This window comes from Aptenodytes patagonicus, chromosome Z, assembly GCF_965638725.1.
Source record: "Aptenodytes patagonicus chromosome Z, bAptPat1.pri.cur, whole genome shotgun sequence".
Classification (NCBI taxonomy): Eukaryota; Metazoa; Chordata; class Aves; order Sphenisciformes; family Spheniscidae; genus Aptenodytes; species Aptenodytes patagonicus.
Genome location: NC_134982.1, coordinates 61,628,329 through 61,646,172, shown reverse-complemented (window position 1 = coordinate 61,646,172; position 17,844 = coordinate 61,628,329). Strand labels below are relative to the sequence as shown.

Genomic DNA, 17,844 nt, shown 5'->3' with positions numbered 1-17,844 from the left:
GCTTGGGGAAGCGCAGAGAAATCCCTCGCACGTTTGCCACAGCAAAGGGTTGTTCAGTGTATGCTTGTGACCACAGTGAGTCGTGACCTGCCTACTTTTGGTTTGTATTTTAACCAACTTGGATAATGCACAAATGACCATCTGTCATCTCTTTTTCACTGGCACACAGGTTTGATTTATGATAGGACAATAGCAAAAGACTATTTCATAACAGAATTATTAGAAATTCTGTTTTCTAATAGAGTTTGTGCCCCCTCGTGGCAAGTTGTTTAGAGGGCAGGAATAGAAGGGAGTACAGCATGGAAGGAAAAGTGCGGATTTCCTTATACCTCCCAGCACAGAACTGTGAACATTTATCCTTTGCGTTTGCTAGTAGTGCTAACTACCAGCTCAGTCTGATGAAAAACACCACAAAAAACGTCTGCTAGTGAAAAGACTCTGTACAAACATTCAGAGTGTTTTACTGTGGAATGAAAACCATTCCTCTTTTGTTTGAATACTTCCTGAACTTTTGTATAGTGTTTGCCCATTCTGTGTTAAGGCGTTCTTGCTTTCCAGCTACAGACATTGTAAAATTTTTTGCTGCTTCTCCCTAGAACCAAATGTTCCTGGCTGGAGGGCACCAGTGAGTCATTATTTGCTTTTCACAGCAAGCAGTTAACAAATTTTCTGGATATATCACTTCTGAGAACGAGATAAGCTTCCTTTACTCATTTGCTTGGGTGCAGCATGCATACCAATGACCTTTTGCAGGAGATATCATTACTCTAATGACCTCACGTCAGAATCTTTGCATAATATAATTATGCAAATTAATTATGCAAATTAGAGACCTTATTGGTATTTTCAAAATCTGTGATAGAATATTTTTTGGGATTGGAGTGGAGTGCATGATTTCAGTTAACTTGTTGGACTAGCTAAAAATGAAACACGCAAGCTCTAGAGTCTCACCAGGTGGTGGAAACTCAGCAAGGCACATCAGCAGCTGTCATCATTGTCTCTTGGCCTGAGAGTACGCTGCCCACCTGTGAATTCAACAGAAGGAAATGCCATGTTAGAAGTCACCAAGACCAGGCGCTGTGTTAAATTAGAAGGCTAAAATTGACACAAATAAACAGGATTTAGCAGTGTCTTCAGGAAATGGGTATTAGACTCCTCTACACATATTAGAAGACCTGCTGGGCTACTGTGGAAATCTTGGTAATCAAATTATGTAGACATTCGGAATGAAAAGCAGTACACGAAAAGCTTTAATATGAAAAGGAAGGCTCTTCCAGATAGAAGCATCCAGACTGTAACTTAATTTTAAAACATTTGATTCAGAGCCTATTAATCCTGAGAGATGCATTCCCCGCTCAGTTCTCCTTCCCGCCTCTCTACTTGCACACAGACGGAGACCACATTTGCAAGTACAAGTGCACTCACGTTGCCTGAGCTGCCTACTTGTGTGTCCCATTGTAGTAGGCATTACTGCAGGCTCTGAGGATGGGTTCATGCGTTTATCTTCCCACAGGACTCCCGGCTGCAGTCGTGTGCAGTCCACTCTGCCCTGACGCTGCGCAAAGAAGTGTTACGGTGACGAAGGGATCTGCAGAAACCTTGCTGCGTTGGCAGCCAATCAACAAGACAGGCTGTAGGAAATACAGCATTCCCAGCCTGCCAGGCAGTGCTGCCCTGCTACAGGTTGCTAGTGGAACGGACCACAGATCAGCTGGATACAAATTTCCGTAATTTAGCAGTTGTTGCTCGCGTGGTCCTTTTCTGGGTGCTTGACAAGAATCTCTAAGCTTTCAGCAGCAGAGCTGGAGTATTCAGAGCTGCAGCTGGTGGCAAGCGGCAGTGCCGTGAATAAAAAAAAGTGGTATCTAAGTAAGTGGGTTAAAAGGAAATAATCCAGATTTCACAAATTCGGTACTTAAAATTAGTCAATGTTTTTTGACAATTTATACCTTTACTCTCTATGCCTCACTCCCCCTTTCTGTACAAAGTGAACAGCACCATGTCAGTTCCCAGCCATACTGAAAAAAAGTCATTACTCTTCACAAAGCGGCCAGGCATAGCGATGAAAGCCCCAGTAGAGAAGTCCACAAGAAAACGAGTTCTGTATTTTGTGCAGCGTTTCAGTGATACGCAGTAAATAATACATGGGGTTCCCCACCAGATGGATTTTGAGTGTTTAACTGGTCAGATCACCCATCACTTCCACAGGGTAAAGGCCTGGCAAAGGGAGAGCAGACTAAACGGGAACGGGACGGGGGCTGGCGGGTGGTTACAGCATCGTGCCGCCGCGCTCAACTTCTGAGATGCCCGGCCTCCGCGCGCCGGACGCCGCAGACGTTAGCGGCTCACTGCGGGGCGCCCGCCCGCGACCCGGCCTTCCCTGCCGCCCTGCTGAGGCGGCCGCGCGGTGGCGGCCTCTCCCCGCGGGAGCGCGCCCGGCGCTGGCTCCGCCCCCGCGGCAGGGCGGGCTGGCGCCGCCCGTCGGAGCTGCCGCCCGTCGGAGCTGCCGCCCGTCGGAGCTGCCGCCCGTCCTCTCGTTTCTGCCAGTCTTTCGCTCCCGAGCTACGTTCTCGGCAAAATTATCGGCTGGTTACAGCAAAAACCGCAACCGGATGATGATTATGGAAGCATAAATATATTTCTGGGAGCAGCGTGACCTGCGTTGTGTGAAGGCTGCGTGACTGACCTTTCACCGGCGTCAGTTACAGCGCAAAATTAATCCGCTTGTGCACCGGGTAGTTTCTACCGTAGCTGCCAGCCGTGGCAAACATTCACTACAGCTTCGCAGCTTCCGCAGAGCCGGGCGCCTCTCCGTGCTCATTCAGCCCTGGCTGGCGAGAGCAGGAGCTCGCCTACAAGTGCCGGGACGCAGGCCGTCCCTCCGGTTCCTTAGGCATGGCGCGGTGGGCGGCCTGAGACCCGGCTCACGGAAACGGGGCAGAACTGTGGGATTCAGTCCTTTTTAATGAAAGCAGTTTTCTCTTGAGCTGCAGTTTTAGCACGTGCCATGGCTGAAGGCAGCAGTAACAAACGGGGGGGGGGGCGGGGCGGGATCAAAGCATTGAGGAACGCAGTGGCCAGGGCAGGGTTCTGCTCTTAAAACCTACATGTTAAGTAGCACCAACTTTATCCTGTTACGGCTGGGTATATGGGTTGCCTTATCCCCGTGCTGACAAAATTCTTAAATTCTAATTAAAAAAAAAAGATTTAGGTTTCTCATATGTTTCAGTTTGAAAAATAAATGTAGTTGTTAATTAATAATAAATTTTCTGGTTTGCTGAGCTGTTACCACTGATTATTTGCTACGAACAAGTTGCTCCACTGCATCTTTAAAATGATACTTTTGGCACAGTTCCCTAGAAAAAAAATGCCTCTACATCATCTGTTTATTTTTTCACAAGTTGTACAATGAAATCAGAGCGAGCTTCACTCGCAGGCTGTTGTGCTTCACATGCAACTAATTAATAAGAAACACTAGTGGAAAGGCGCTAAAGAAAGGAGCAGTTCAGCAAACGTGCCTTCATGACCTGTAGTATTTAGAAAATTCTAGTGCAGCTTCCGAGTTGACTCCCATGCAGCTCTCCCTTGTACCTCTCCAAATATGTGTGTAACAAAGCCGGCTGGACGCTCCTTTAGGTTTTCCAGCCACCATGTCCAGAAAGAGGAAGAAGGTTTTTTTGTTAGTACATTACATGAATTCACACAAACTGTGCACTATATCATAACACAGTCTTTCAAATTTAAAAGTATGTCCTAATGTGCAATTAAGTAGTAAAGTTGCTTTTGAATCGCTGAGCAGTGATCTGCTCCCCACAGCTTGTGTTGCTAATACATTCGTAGTCTTTCAAACAACTTCCCACCTGTGTGATTGAATGGCAAGATAGAAATCAATGAAGTCCCTTCTCTGTACCATGACCCACACTTAATCCTAATCCTATGTAGCATGACAGACATTACTGGCCTAAAAGTTCTGATAAAACATAAATAAATCTAGCTTTGGCAAGCAAGAAGCTGTTGCAATTTACTGCATTGATCTATAAATCCTCATTAACTACTACAGTGCACTGCTTAATTAGAAAACTCTACTTAATCAAGATGCTTCCCAAGGAATCAATTTACACCTAATGATACTTGTGGCAAGGACAGCTGATTAATTGGGATGGTAATTTCATTTAATTGGGAGACCTTCAGGTGACTTGGGTGACAACCTGCACGTTACAGCTCAGTGCATCCTTCTCATGGCAGTTTGCAGTTGCCCCGCTCCGCCCTCACTTACAGCTGGTTCGCAGCGAGCTGCTGAGAATCGCCCGACAGTGCTTACCAGTGGATAAGCAGCCGCCTTCCCATCGCTCTGAAGGACTTCCAGTATGTCAGACTATTCAAAACAGGGAGGTGCTCAATACAGTACTACCACAGGGAAAGGTGCTTAGCTACTTCATCAGCCTGATTCTAATTAAAATATTCAGCCCCTACAATAGCTGAGATTCTTCTACCTTAAAAAGGCTTAAGAAAAGATTAATCAGCAAGTCATGAAGGTTAGTGTCATCGAAGTCTTAAAATGTGCAGTTCCATGTTGTTCATTAAAAAGCGTAGTCTTAGGTGGGACAATTGCTGAAACTAAATTAAACACATGCACTCCAAACCCACTAGCCGAGATCGAATAACCAGTATTCAACATTTAATACATAAATAACAATATTAGCACATAGAACCTGCTAGGATGGAGGATGGTCTGCTGGCTTATTAAAACTAGAGCTGTGATTACAGAAAGCTCGTGTCTTCCTTTTTACATGAGTTTTCTATTGCAGTATGAAGTCTCTGGTACATTGTTTTCATAAGATGCAGCTTTGATAAGAGATGAAGAACATTCAGTGCATTCAAGCAGGTTCAGATTTTCTGCCATCGTACCTGTATGAAGTTACAGCATGCAACTTGAGGTGCTGAAGTTTGCTTGCTGCTGGAAAGTAGTTTGTTGCCTGTCAACGCACTTATCAAAGAATCACAGAATGGTTCGGGTTCGAAGGGACCTTGATCATCTAGTCCAACCCCCCTGCCATGGGCAAGGACATCTTCCACTAGATCAGGTTGCTCAAAGCCCCATCCAACCTGACCTTGAACACTTCCAAAGATGGGGCATCCACAACTTCTCTGGGCAACCTGTTCCAGTGTCTCACCCCCTTCATAGTAAAGAATTTCCTCCCAATAGCCAATCTAAATCTACCCTTTTAGTTTAAAACCATTGCCCCTTGTCCTGTCCCTACAGGCCTTGGTGAAAAGTCTGTCTGCCTTTCTTACAAGCCTGCTTTAAGTATTGAAAGGCCGCAGTAAGGTCTCCCCAAAGCCTTCTCTTCTCGAGGCTGAACAACCCCCACTCTCCCAGCCTTTCTTCATAGGAGAGGTGTTCCATCCCCCTGATCATTTTCATGACCCTCCTCTGGACCCACTCCAACAGGTCCGTGTCTTTCCTGTGCTGAAGGCTCCAGAGCTGGACGCGGTTCTCCAGGTGGGGTCTCACCAGAGCAGAGTAGAGGGGCAGAATCGCCTCCCTCGACACGCTTCTCTTTATGCAGCCCAGGATTATTGTAGAGGCCAACCTCTGAATTCCAGAGAGCAGAGATTATGACTAATGCTGAATTAATCTGTTTTATCTTGTAATTGCAATTAAACTGTGTTCAGCTACTCCCACCTAACAAAGCATTTTTTTTAATTGGAGATAAGGATCAACTAAAGGAAAGAAGGAGGCAGCTGCGTGTTATGTTCATTGATCTAATACCATGGAAGCAGAGAACACCCAACATCAGATGGACATAATGTGAGCTATCCGAATGTTAGAAAAATATGCCCTTACTGATAGCTTTTGAGAAAAGCCTGTCATCTTTTAGAACTGACGCCATATACACCACCTATGATAGCAGTGCTGCCACAGCTCTCTTAATTCTCTCATTGAAAACTCCCTCTAAACTAGTGACTTGTCATCTTTGCAGACAGTTTTAGAAGATCCTTCCCAACTACCTTATTTGTTTTTATTCATATACAAAGGGATCAAGGCCACAGCTAAAAATAACACTTGCTTTTGAAAGCAAGACAGAAACAGGCCATTTTCCTCGTAACATTAGAAAAATAGAAATTAGCAGGAAAGTAAGCAACTCAGAGTATGCACTAAATATGTACCACATGAAACTGAGCCTGTACTCCAGCATTTTAGACAGCTATCCTGGAGATTTTGCTATACTTGAGAAAAAACAACCTGTCAGGGATTTTAAGCTTTTGTTCCAGAAAAAAGATTTATAAAATCTTGCTGGGGGAGGAAATCTTATCTTTTGGTCTACTATCATTACCCTTATTCCCTCAAAAAACACCTTGCAAAACCTGCCGCCACAAGAAACCTTAAGCCTATTTTTCAAGCTCAACACGAGCAATAGCCTATTACAGCACCTGCAATGACGATAATGAAAGCTGTTTTGTGAGAACCTGCGGCAATTACAGCTGTGTACACTCTGCTCATAATACAGGTTTTAAAAGGAATTAATCATGCTTTGATCCTCAAACTAGACTGATAAATCATGCTGACGTCACACAATGATTCACACTTCAGATGACTCATACAGCCAGGATAATTATCTAGCAAGTCTTCTGCAAGTCTCCTGTTCAATGAGTGAGCACATTACGGGATTGAGGACTCCTGTTGTATGAATGAAAAAGGAAGTGTGGAGAAACAAGAAAATCAGTACTACAAATCAGGTCGTATTAGATGCCTACCCTGACTAATTTGCATATTTAATTTGAGACACAGGTTTCCTCTTAGCTGTGACCATGTTTTATTAAAGTACATACCCTGCAGTTTTATTATACAAGTAAAACTCCTCTTTAAATGTTTAAGCTTGACTTTGTACATGTATGTAAATTATTAGTCTTTAAAAAAAAAAACCTTGTGACATAGCAAAATATTTTTCCAGCTTCCGAACAAAATAGCACTTTTTCTCTGCTGGTAGAAGACATTAAAATTTTTACTGTATTAAGTGGTCTGTGTAACCTTTACAAAAGTTGTATACAAAAGACTTAAAAGTATGCAAAAATTTCAAAGTACACTCCGACAGCTAATGCTCTGCGAATACTTTATTACACAAATTACATTCAGCTTCTGAAAATAGTGTTCTAACAGTGATACCATCTAAAAATAAGACATCCCAGAAACACATCAAGTTAGGAAGAAGAAAAAAAATTAAATAGAGACTTTTTTCTTTCCTTCAATGCAATATAATGTTAGTGATTTTAAAAAAATAGAAGAAGATTTAGCAGCTTCATTTTCTTGTGGCACTGTATTTTCTCTGTACTGCAACAGGTTAAGGACATTGAAGAGGAAAGGCACAAAACAGAAATTGGCGACTGAATAGTTATGGGAAAAATATTTTGATGAAGCAGATAGTAAGACTTATTTACAAGATCCCCAAATTGAGATGAGAAAATACTACTGCTTTAAATCAGTGCTGCAATTATAAGACTGTTTGCTTTATTAAGATGTTCACATAAAAAACAATGGCACTGATATGGAACTTCCATACACTCCTCCACTTAAAAAACAGAACTAAAACCAAACAAAAATTAAAGGAACCAGTGTACAGCCCCACACAGACTAGTACAGTTTACAATTAAATACACAAAATCTTAAACGTGCTTAAGGGAAAAGGAATCTGACATTCTGGGTTGAATCATATAATGGAGAACTCAAAGGCTGGTTTCAGGATGATGAAGGTGCTGGTGGGGGTGGAGGTGCTGAACACTCTTCCTCTGAATCTGTGCCATCATCTTCATCTTTTTCCTGATCACTTCCTTCAGTGCTCAGTCGGTCGAACCCTTTTCGGCTGTAGCCTTTGTGACTTGCAAAGAAGTTGCCAAGGTTAAGGCCACCACCGCCTTTCCCTGTGGAAAGGAAAGACTTGTCATAAGGTTTGCTTTACTGTATGGGGGGAATAAAAATCATTCAACAAAAAAATCTCATTCAACAGTACAGTGGAGATTACTTTAAGTGTCCTTCCAGAAACTGTTTTTAAAGATCAGCACATAAGCCACAAAAGCTAAGTATAGAGATCATGAAAGAGGAAAGAAATTAATCTTTGAAGTAGAAGTTTCAAACTTTTTTTTCAGCATCCATTGTTTCATTAAGTCTTTACGCAGGCTGTTTGTGTCCCCACCAGTTTGCCCTTGGTCTCGAAGTGCCTCATTATATTCACCAGATCCACAGATAACTCATTGTAACAGCTACTGCTCTCCCACTGGTAGTGACACATCCTCTTCAGTGGGCAGATAATGACGGATGAAAGGTGTTGTAAAAGACATTTCCAGAAAACACCTGAGGTTTGCCCCCAATCCTTCCTCTGAGAAAGTTCCATCAAATCTGTTACTCAACTAGAAGTGAATACAGAAAAAACCCTCTCATTACTGTGTCCTTAAAGCATCTTCAATGACTTAGACTTACCTCTAAGTCTGCCTAAATTTCTGCCTGAACTTGAATCAAGTTTGTGTTCCCCATCAGCTGAAAAATAAGGTAATTTCAAAAATAAGCTAAAAAAATCATATTCTATGATTCAAGAATTACCTGTATTTTCTGATACAAAGCACAGACATTCAACAAATTGATCAGCAGCTCTAAGAAGCAAAACTGATACTTTTCAGCTTCTTGATTAAGGTGAAATTATAATTCCTAACAAAATTATGATACCACAGGTGTTCAGTTTATGCCAATTCAGCCATTAAGAAGATTTGCATGTAAGTTATTTCTGAGAATTTCATTCCCTCAACTGTTCGCTTATGTCACTGTGAAAAGTTTACAGGAAGGACAAGAACCTTGTCATTTATAACGTGCACAACTACATTCCAGCACACTGCAAAATACAGCTTGACATTTGAAATGGTACAGTTTCCCTTCAGAGAAGACTGGCTTTCTGGAGGACAGTGATCTGTGAATTTCTTCAGCTATTTTGGAGGAACTTTCTCTCCCCCCTCACAAACTATATCCTCCTCCCTGGTAACTCTTTCCATCCTTCATCTGAAGAAAAATTAAATGCCATGACCAAACTGTCTTTTCCTATATACTACTCAGTTTCCATAAGTCTGTGCAAGAAGTTTACTTTTACCAATGTAACTGTACCATGCTCTTTGACACAGTAAATTCAAGCGCTGCTTGAATCCAAATGGAATGCAAAGATGCTATTGTAGATCATATCCATTAGTGGCAGTACTGCAGTTGTGTAGAGTGTTAGCACATCTGATGTGCTAAACGTGTTTGAACACACAGAGTCAGGAAGGTGCACACTGAAATCTTCAAATAAAATACATCCAATTAGTTGCACAGCAATATTAGATTGCTGAATTACCTACTCTGTCACAGTATGTCCTAGCCAGTGCCAGAACTGTATTATTTGTCTATTCCATGTACATTTTCTTCTCTTGATGAGCAGATCTTGATAAAACTATTTATGCCATACAAAATAACAAGTGTAGTGATCAAGCTCCTACTGCAGTCTACCAGTTTCTCAAAAATAGTGTTATTATATAAAATTAATTAAGAACAAATTTACATAGCATTGTAAGTACCAATTAAAGCTCTCACAGCAATGGATGGAGGTGCATTATGGAAACACGTCTGACTCAAAAAAATGCACAAGGTAGTAGTGAACAATAATGTATAATCTCTTGTAAATGTTATTTGTTTGCATTTTGCTTATACCTCTATAATACCCATAGAGTCCTTTGTTCTCAACAATTTAAAGATCCCAAAGTGAAAATGAAACTATGCTCAGAGTATTAAAATTTAGGTATTCTAGATGATAACATGAATATATTCTAGTCGTTTCTGAGACACCAATTTTCGGCTTGACACCAATTAAAGTTTTTAGATGCATGTTCTGAAAAGGTGGTGGCTTGAGATGCAATATTAAATGCAGAGGGGGATGCAGTTGCCATGTGCATGCTGATTCTTAGTTTGCATGCAGCATCACAGTAACTATTCAGAAGGGTAAAGGGACAGTAAGCCTCTCTCTTCATACCCTTGTCCCTCAGTGTTCAGCAATGTTTTGAACCGGAATAATAAAAGCCTGTTCTCTAGAGTTACTCATGGTTACCTCCATAGACAGTTGTCTTCCTCCACCGAATAAATACTAAAATTGCCAGCAGGACAACAACAGGGATAATTAGAAGAGTTGTAATAAGAACAAAGGAAACTCCAGTGCTGGCCTGTCGGACCAAATGTTGTTTTTCCTGCTTCTTTAGAGGGTCTGTTGGTTCTGGGTTGTTTTTCAATCTGGCTCCTACAATTGTTTCTGATTCTTTAAAAAGAAGACAATTTCAATATGTAATCCATATGCATCAAGCAACACAGAACAAGGCGTTAAAGAAAAGAACAAGCTAGAATACCTGAAGTGTTGAGTAACAAGGAAACGAGACAAACACTTATGGAGACGTTTTTAGCTCTTGCTGATGTTATCCCAAACGTAAGGCAGAGAGAGGCTGAATGATATCACTCACTAGCAAAGATGCCCTCCCCTTTTCTCGAATGGGGAAAGAGAAGTGTCAGGGAGAGTTTTGTCTTAAAAAGTATCTATCATTTAAAATATAGGAAAATCCCTAAAAGATCTATTTTTACAAATAGGCATGTAATGTAGTATCAGTTAAATATCTCCTTTTGATAACAACACTTTCACAAGAAATACAGAAATCCAGTATATGCTATATTATTATAAAGGAAAGCATTTAAAGCTCTTTTTAATAAACTTGTAACAAGGTTAAATTTTCAGAACTGCTACATTCCGTGAAAGAACTTCGGCTCTGTAAATCTGGAGAGCTTTTGAAAACTGCATCCAATCATTCCTGACTAATTTGTTACCTCTCCACCTACAAGGAGAAAAACAATTTCAATGAAATCCTTTACGCCATTTTGTGTATGTATAAAAGATCACACGCTTTTTGCTAACTTTTAATGAGTAGAACCGCCTAGCTTTTTATTTTACAGTCTGACTTAACTGCATGTCTTAAGAAGTAGCTGCATCAGAAACACACTCTGAATCAACTCTATTTTGATTCTGTATCGAACTTAAAATGATGTTCTATTCTGAAATAACAGTAAATTCTTCAGTTTACACTTAACACTAATAAAATGGTAACAACAATATCATTGTTATCACTAATACAATGGTAACAATGATACAATGATAACATGCTGTCTGTTCAGGTAGTAGTTATAGCCAAGAGCCATTTTCCTCCACCATCTTGCCCACCCCCTGGCAAAGCTCAAGTTCTCCACGTGTTTTCCCCCACTTCACAGCAGTGCAAGCAATAGTAACAGCCTGTCACCAGGAGACTGTGAAAGCGCAGGCCACTCCTGTCCATTTATTAAGCAGAGGATGACACAAAGTCCCTTGACTATCCGTTTTCTTCCAGTGAAGCTGAAAGTTGTTAATTTCAGTCTACGTACCCTAAGCAGTTTTAGAGGTTGTTACTTAAAAACTGTTTCTTACCCTGCTGATACTATTGCATTTTTCTCTGTAACACTAGAAGTGTCAGCTAGCATGGTATCTTCCTAAAGAAAGCTGAAATGCGTTAATATATACCTAGATTTGTTGTACTGTGGATGCTGTAATGTCAACACTTCCATTTTGAGTGCTTCAGGAGGACTGATGTACCAACACAGATAAAACAGAAGGATAACAGTTTTGACAACAAGGATTTCACTGTTTTATAATGTCAGCCTACTTTATTCTACATGCTTGCAGTTGGCAGTTGGGATCTTTTGGTATTTTTCTCTGTCTGCATATACATGGCTAAAGCAAACCACCCAAGCTCTGAATTCAACCAAAGAAAAGCAGTTAAGAATGTCTGAACATTTTATAAAGGCCTCTCCATAGCCTGGTACTGGTTTTCTGAAAGGGAAACAAACTTTTCCTTTTCAACATAAAAGACCTACCTAACAGAACACTAATGGTTAAAATTACTTTTCATCTTCTTGAATTGCTATTTTACCCCTTTCAATCCCCTCTACATGTATTTCTTTATCTCCTTATATTAAATTTCTACATGTTTTTATTTTCCCTTTTTTTCTTTTTTTTCTTTTTCATGCAGATAAATTTAAAACAAGAAAGCAGTAAATCCAGGGAAATAAATCTACATAGAAAAAATTATATTTTTTGCCATATGGTGTGACTGGCAAGGCTGTGTACTGAAAGACTATGCAGAAAGATAAACCAACTGCTGTTTCAAATAACCCTTTTTTGGTGTTTGAGGGTTGTGGAGCAGGGGGAAGGGTGCTGGGGGGTAACTATCACAGTTATATTTCAGAGCTATTTCTGCATCTAAGGGAGCTGACACAGATACCGATCTGGACCATACCAGATGGTGGTACAGAATTAATCCACTAGTTAAATTTTTATCTTAGTGTCTGTGAAGCACTTGTCATCATTGAAAATGAAATGTTTAGATTGGCTGTAAACCAGCATCTACTAGGTAACAGTGTTACAAGCTGCTTTCTAGTGCTTCCTATGCCAGCTCATTTTATCTATAGTCACTGTAGGAAATGATGGTGAAAAATAAAACAACAGTGAAACTAGTTAGCATTTTTCCCTCCAACTTGGCAGAAGCAGTCCTAGTCTATGTGTAAATACTGGTTCCTTCATTTCCATTACGAATCAGACTAACCTTTTATTTCCTGTACCTCAATACCCGCCTTTTTAACTGACCGATGTTCCATTTCTGTAAAACAAAATTATTCTTCAGGACAACTGACATTTCAGAAAGACACTCAGTGACATTTTCCTGCTAGCTTTCTCAAATGTACAGTACAATCCTACAGTAAACAATCCCATCAGCATCTGAACTTCACCAAGGAGAATCAAAATGAACCATTCAATAGCTCACAAGGTCATGGGAAGAAGAGCTTGAATCATGAAAGCTGTTGGCAATGATTGACTCTTATGCCACAGAGAGATTTTATGGGCACGTGTAAAGGTTCAGGGATTCCCACAAAAATAAAACTGTTAATTATAACAAAAATCACAATGGATTAAAGGCCAGCTTAATCAGGGCTCCTTAGCTACTACAGTTTTATACTGCAGCAAAAGCTAAAAAGAAAATGATATACAAGGACTTCCCTCATCTAACCTGTAAGTGATGAATAATTCCATTATTTTTTTTGTTCTCATGTTTCTTTGAATGAAAGCCTAGAAATGTTCAGGTTACTATATGCAGAAAAAGCCATATCCAGTCAGAATTACAATTTATCTGGTCCAGTTTCCTGTTATTAACAGCAGCTGATACCAGATGCGCCAAAGGAAAACCCACAAATTATAAACAGACAAATATGGAATAACTGGCTTAGTCAGAAGTTCATTTATAACAGCAGACTCTTACTGGTTGACTAACACCCTGAAGCCTGAGGCTTTATCTCTCTCATACATTTTTTATCCAATAAAATGTAACAGTGGATTATATTTTTATTCCCGTAAAAAATCTAATTTCTCCCTGATTCCTACTAAATTGATGTCTGACTAATCAGGTCTCTCTCCCTGAAGTCAGGCTGCTTGGCTTGGGGGTTACTAGATTAAAACTGGGAAGTATTTCCACTTCATGGAAATAGGAGTTCAAACTATACTAGATTCATTTTCTAATGATGAATACTCCCAATGAAATGAATATAAATTTTAAGTTGCCTTGTGTTTTTACTTCAGCCCCTGGGAGTTTCCTATATGATAACCTCAAAGGAAGCAGTTGACTTCTCAGCACATGATACATTAAAATTACTAAAACGCTAAAGAGTCATGCTTTTGTTTAAGCAGGTACTGATATGACAAGGGATAGATCTACCATGAGGCAAATGCATTTTGATTCCTCCTGTGACAAACAAACTAATATGCTCAGGACTCTCCTCTGACAGAGCACGCAGCAATGCTGAAGAATGGTCTTTTAATGAAAACTGAGCAGTAGCACACAACTTCTGCAGGCAGAGCTTGTAGTGTACTTAAATCGTTGTCATTAAGCCACCAGGTTCTTTGCCAGTGGTACCAGATAAGTGGTACTGATCTGAAGATACAAAATGCGCAGTTGTGACATTAAGAACAGAAAGAACATACTTTCTGTGGATGCAAACTTCCACACTGCTCTGGCATGAACATCTCCAACGAATACTGTTTTATCTTCTGAAGCAACAACATCATGTGGCATCTCAAAGCTCTGTGAAGATAAGCAGTCACAGGTTACTCGTAAGTGTCTACACATTCATGAGGCCGCCTTAACCCTGAACTTGAGACTGGTCATATTCAGTCCTTAAGACTGGAAATCGCAGCAGGTGCTGGTGTGAAGGCCTGACATGAGTGAAGGGAGAGGAATTCCATTTCTATTGTATGTTTGCCTTCTCCAGGGATAACAACATGGAGATTATTAGACGTATTCATGCTAAACAATTTTTACATTTATAATATTTGTATTTATAGTCTTGCATTCAGTTTTATCCTGTGAAATACATATTTAAAAAATCATCAATCTTGGTTTCAAGCCCACATATTTAGTTTTTGTCAGAGTTTGTATGCAATAAGCTATTTGCTATCCTCAGAAAAAAATAACTCTAATATAATTTAAAACTGGACTGCAAATAACAGAGTATATGTGTTACACAGAAATGGGAATCTTCACATTCATTCTTTAGTCTAAGACAATATATGGAAACTTTTTTTTGAAAATAAACATAATTGTTATGTACAGTACTGTATGAACGACATTTAGCCTTAACTTCCACACTAGTCTTCTGTAAAGAAAGGATGCAACCATACAGTTGAATTTTATTTCTGCTTAGGAATATACTCTATTTTTTGACATATTACTAGCATCTAAATATATGAATATTTCAAGTCATTCATTCTTCTCTTAAATTAGCTTTTAAGAACTGTCTGACAGCAATAAAGTAGGCTCATCTTGACTAAAGGTATTATCTGTAGGAATCATCTTGAAGGTAGTATAATTTTCGAATGTGTACCACATGTAGAAACTAAGACCTGAAATTCTCGTGCCTTTATTACGTTAATATTATAAAGAATTCCTTATGAATACCTTACACTATAAAACATCTTATTTCCTGTAATAGTCTTATGGAAGTTGGAGAAGTAGGATGTTACCGACATTCTCATATATATAATTATATGCACCAGGCACTCTGTGCAATACTCTACCTTTCTAAGCGGAATGAAAGTATCAATTATTTCTCCAGTAGAGAAGTTCATCACAAACCCTTGCACTGGTTCTGCCTCTCCAGGATAAGGCATTCCATTAACTGCAAAGAGGAGACCGCCTGCAACAACATTAGATTTGCTTTAACAACCCACACATAGCAAACTACAGTGAAGATTAACTGTGACAGTATAGATGAAAAAAGGCTGTCTGAGAAAAAGACAGAGACAGACGGGAAGGTAACTCAGTAGGAAACTAAATCAGAAGGGGAAAGTTAAGTAAGGTGTAACAGGTGAAGGTTTGGCATTTAAGAGATGCACACTTTGTCCAAATGAGAAGAAATAGCAAGGCAATATTTTACAGATTGGTTAAATGTAAAAAGAATGTGAAAGGGTTAAAAAACCAATAATCTGAAGAATGCTTTGCTAAGGATGCTTGATCTGATAATGGAAAGTTCCTTAAATGCATCAAAAGCAGAAAGTCAGCTAGGGAATCAGTGGGACCACAAGAGGAAAAGGTGTGAAAGGAGGACTCGGGGATGAGGGGCCTGTGGCAGAGAAGCTCAGTTTTTGTCAGTTTTTTCTGTTGAATATGTTGGGGAGATTCTGACACTCAATTTTTTTCATAGCAAAGAGGTCAGAGGAGCCAGCTCAACTGGAAGGAGATACACAAAAGGTGTTAGACAAGTTGGAGGTTAATAATTTACCAGGTTTGGATGGCATTTGCTCAAGTTCAGAAGGAACTCAAATGTGAAATTACAGACCTCAGGCCAAGCTGAGTAACCTAGCACTGCAAACAGCCACTCCTCCAGAAAACTAGCAGCCTGCCAAAGTAATGCCCATCTACAAGAAGGGCTCAAAAGGGTGCCTGGGAATTACATGTCAACAATTCTGGCTTCCTTCCCCAGTAAGATGGTAGAATCCATAATGAAGAATAAGACATGGGTAAGCGTGGCCTGTTGGAAACAAGTTGGTACACCTTCTCTAAGGGGAAATTGTACCTCACCTCTGAACAAGGAGAAAAAGCACACAGGTAAAGGAGATTCTGTAGACATACTTGGATTTTCAGAAACCCTTTGACAAGGTTGTGCATCAGAGGTTATTAAAGAATGTGAGTTGTCACAGGGCTGAATGAAACAGGAATGAACAGGAAGCACAGAGCAGAGCTTAAGGGCAGAGATTATAATTTTTCAGGATAGAGAAGTCTGAGTAGTGCGATCCTGCAGGGATCAGAGCCAGAAACAATTTAATTCAATAGCCTTCATCAGTGACCTAAAGAATGGGGTGAACAGTGACATCTCCCAGTCTGAGGAAGGTACTGAGTTCTGCGGAGCAGTCAAAAGCTTGATGATATTGAGAAAGTCTGGAAAGACTTTTTATAAGAATAAGTGAGTTGTCAAACAGATGGCAGAAGAGCTTCAGCAAAGACAAATGTAGAGTGATGCTTCTATGAAAAAATAATCTAGATCATGCCTATGTGATGTTTAGCTTGGAACTGGCAGCTACAACTCAGGAGAGACATCTCCGAGCCATCACTGAAAGGTCTCTGAAATCTTTGGCTCCATGTACAGTGACAGCCAAAATTTCAACAGAATGTTTGGCATCATCAGGAAGAGAATTAGGAATGGAGAGGACAGTTCTGCCACTATGCAAAAACGCAGCAAGCCCACATCTTGAGTACTGAGTGCTGTTTTACTCTCTGCATCTCAAGAAGGTCCTAATGAAGTTAAAGATGCTGGAAAAGAAGGGCAACTACAATAGTCAAGGGGCTGAAGCAATTAAATGGCTTATTGGGAGAGACTAAGGTGGCTGGGGTTCTTTGGCTTGGAGAGGAGAAGGCTAAGAGGCAGCAGATATGGGGAGTGCGGAACTGTTATTCACCAACTCTCAAAATACTGGGACTGAGAGGCACTCAATGAAACTAGATCACTTTTTTAAATTAAAAAAATAAAGTGGGTAGTGAGCTTCTGGAGCCTGTAACTGCAGGAAGTCAAGGAGGCAGACAGTACAAGCCAGTTCAAAATGGGTCTATAGAAAGATACTACGAAGAAGAGGCCAGGAGCTACCTCTTAACACCCTTAAATAAAGAGCTTTTGTGGATGCATGGGAAGTAGGAGAGGAACGGACCACCAAATGCAGCCAGGCTTACACATTCTCCTTAGAATACCTCTCTTGCTGACACTGTCAGAGATGGAGCACTGGGCTATAGGTATCAAGCATCTCATCCAGTACAGCATTTCTTATGTTCTTGGCAGATGCACAAGACATAACCCTGATATTAAATTTGATATCAACTACAGAGTTTTGAGCCTGACATGCCAAAATTCCTCGTCCAGTTCTTGACATTTACATTACTTTCAGTATCGGTATTAAAAATCTAACCCAAAAACTTAATACAGTAATTTTAATATCACAACCAGATTGTGATATTAAAAACCACAACTTTTTCAAACTAGCTGCTTTCAGATTTTTTGTTTTATGAAACACAAAACTTTTCTTGATAGTTTGGAAGCTCTTTATTTTGCTCTCTTCAATGGAGCTTGAAATGAATATTTTAAAACATTATTATTAACTAGTTATTGACTGTGCAGTCAATAACTAGGAAGCAAACAAGATCATCTACTTGTTGACATCACAT

General features: G+C 40.1%; 1 protein-coding gene across 19 annotated transcripts in view; it reads right to left on the bottom strand.

The window, feature by feature from the left end:
* Nucleotides 1-6,989: 6,989 nt before the first annotated feature.
* PAM (peptidylglycine alpha-amidating monooxygenase) overlaps nucleotides 6,990-17,844 on the bottom strand; it is a 146,751-nt gene continuing 135,896 nt past the window's right edge. For 7 of the 19 annotated variants that reach the window (XM_076363156.1, XM_076363159.1, XM_076363160.1 and 4 more), the window contains 6 exons: nucleotides 15,210-15,328; nucleotides 14,118-14,217; nucleotides 12,688-12,741; nucleotides 10,122-10,325; nucleotides 8,477-8,533; nucleotides 6,990-7,920 (listed from right to left, as the gene is read on the bottom strand). In XM_076363156.1, the coding sequence (XP_076219271.1) occupies nucleotides 7,739-7,920; nucleotides 8,477-8,533; nucleotides 10,122-10,325; nucleotides 12,688-12,741; nucleotides 14,118-14,217; nucleotides 15,210-15,328 (716 nt within the window). In that variant the 3' untranslated portion in view covers nucleotides 6,990-7,738. The other 12 variants (XM_076363162.1, XM_076363163.1, XM_076363172.1 and 9 more) reach the window with 6 other exon arrangements.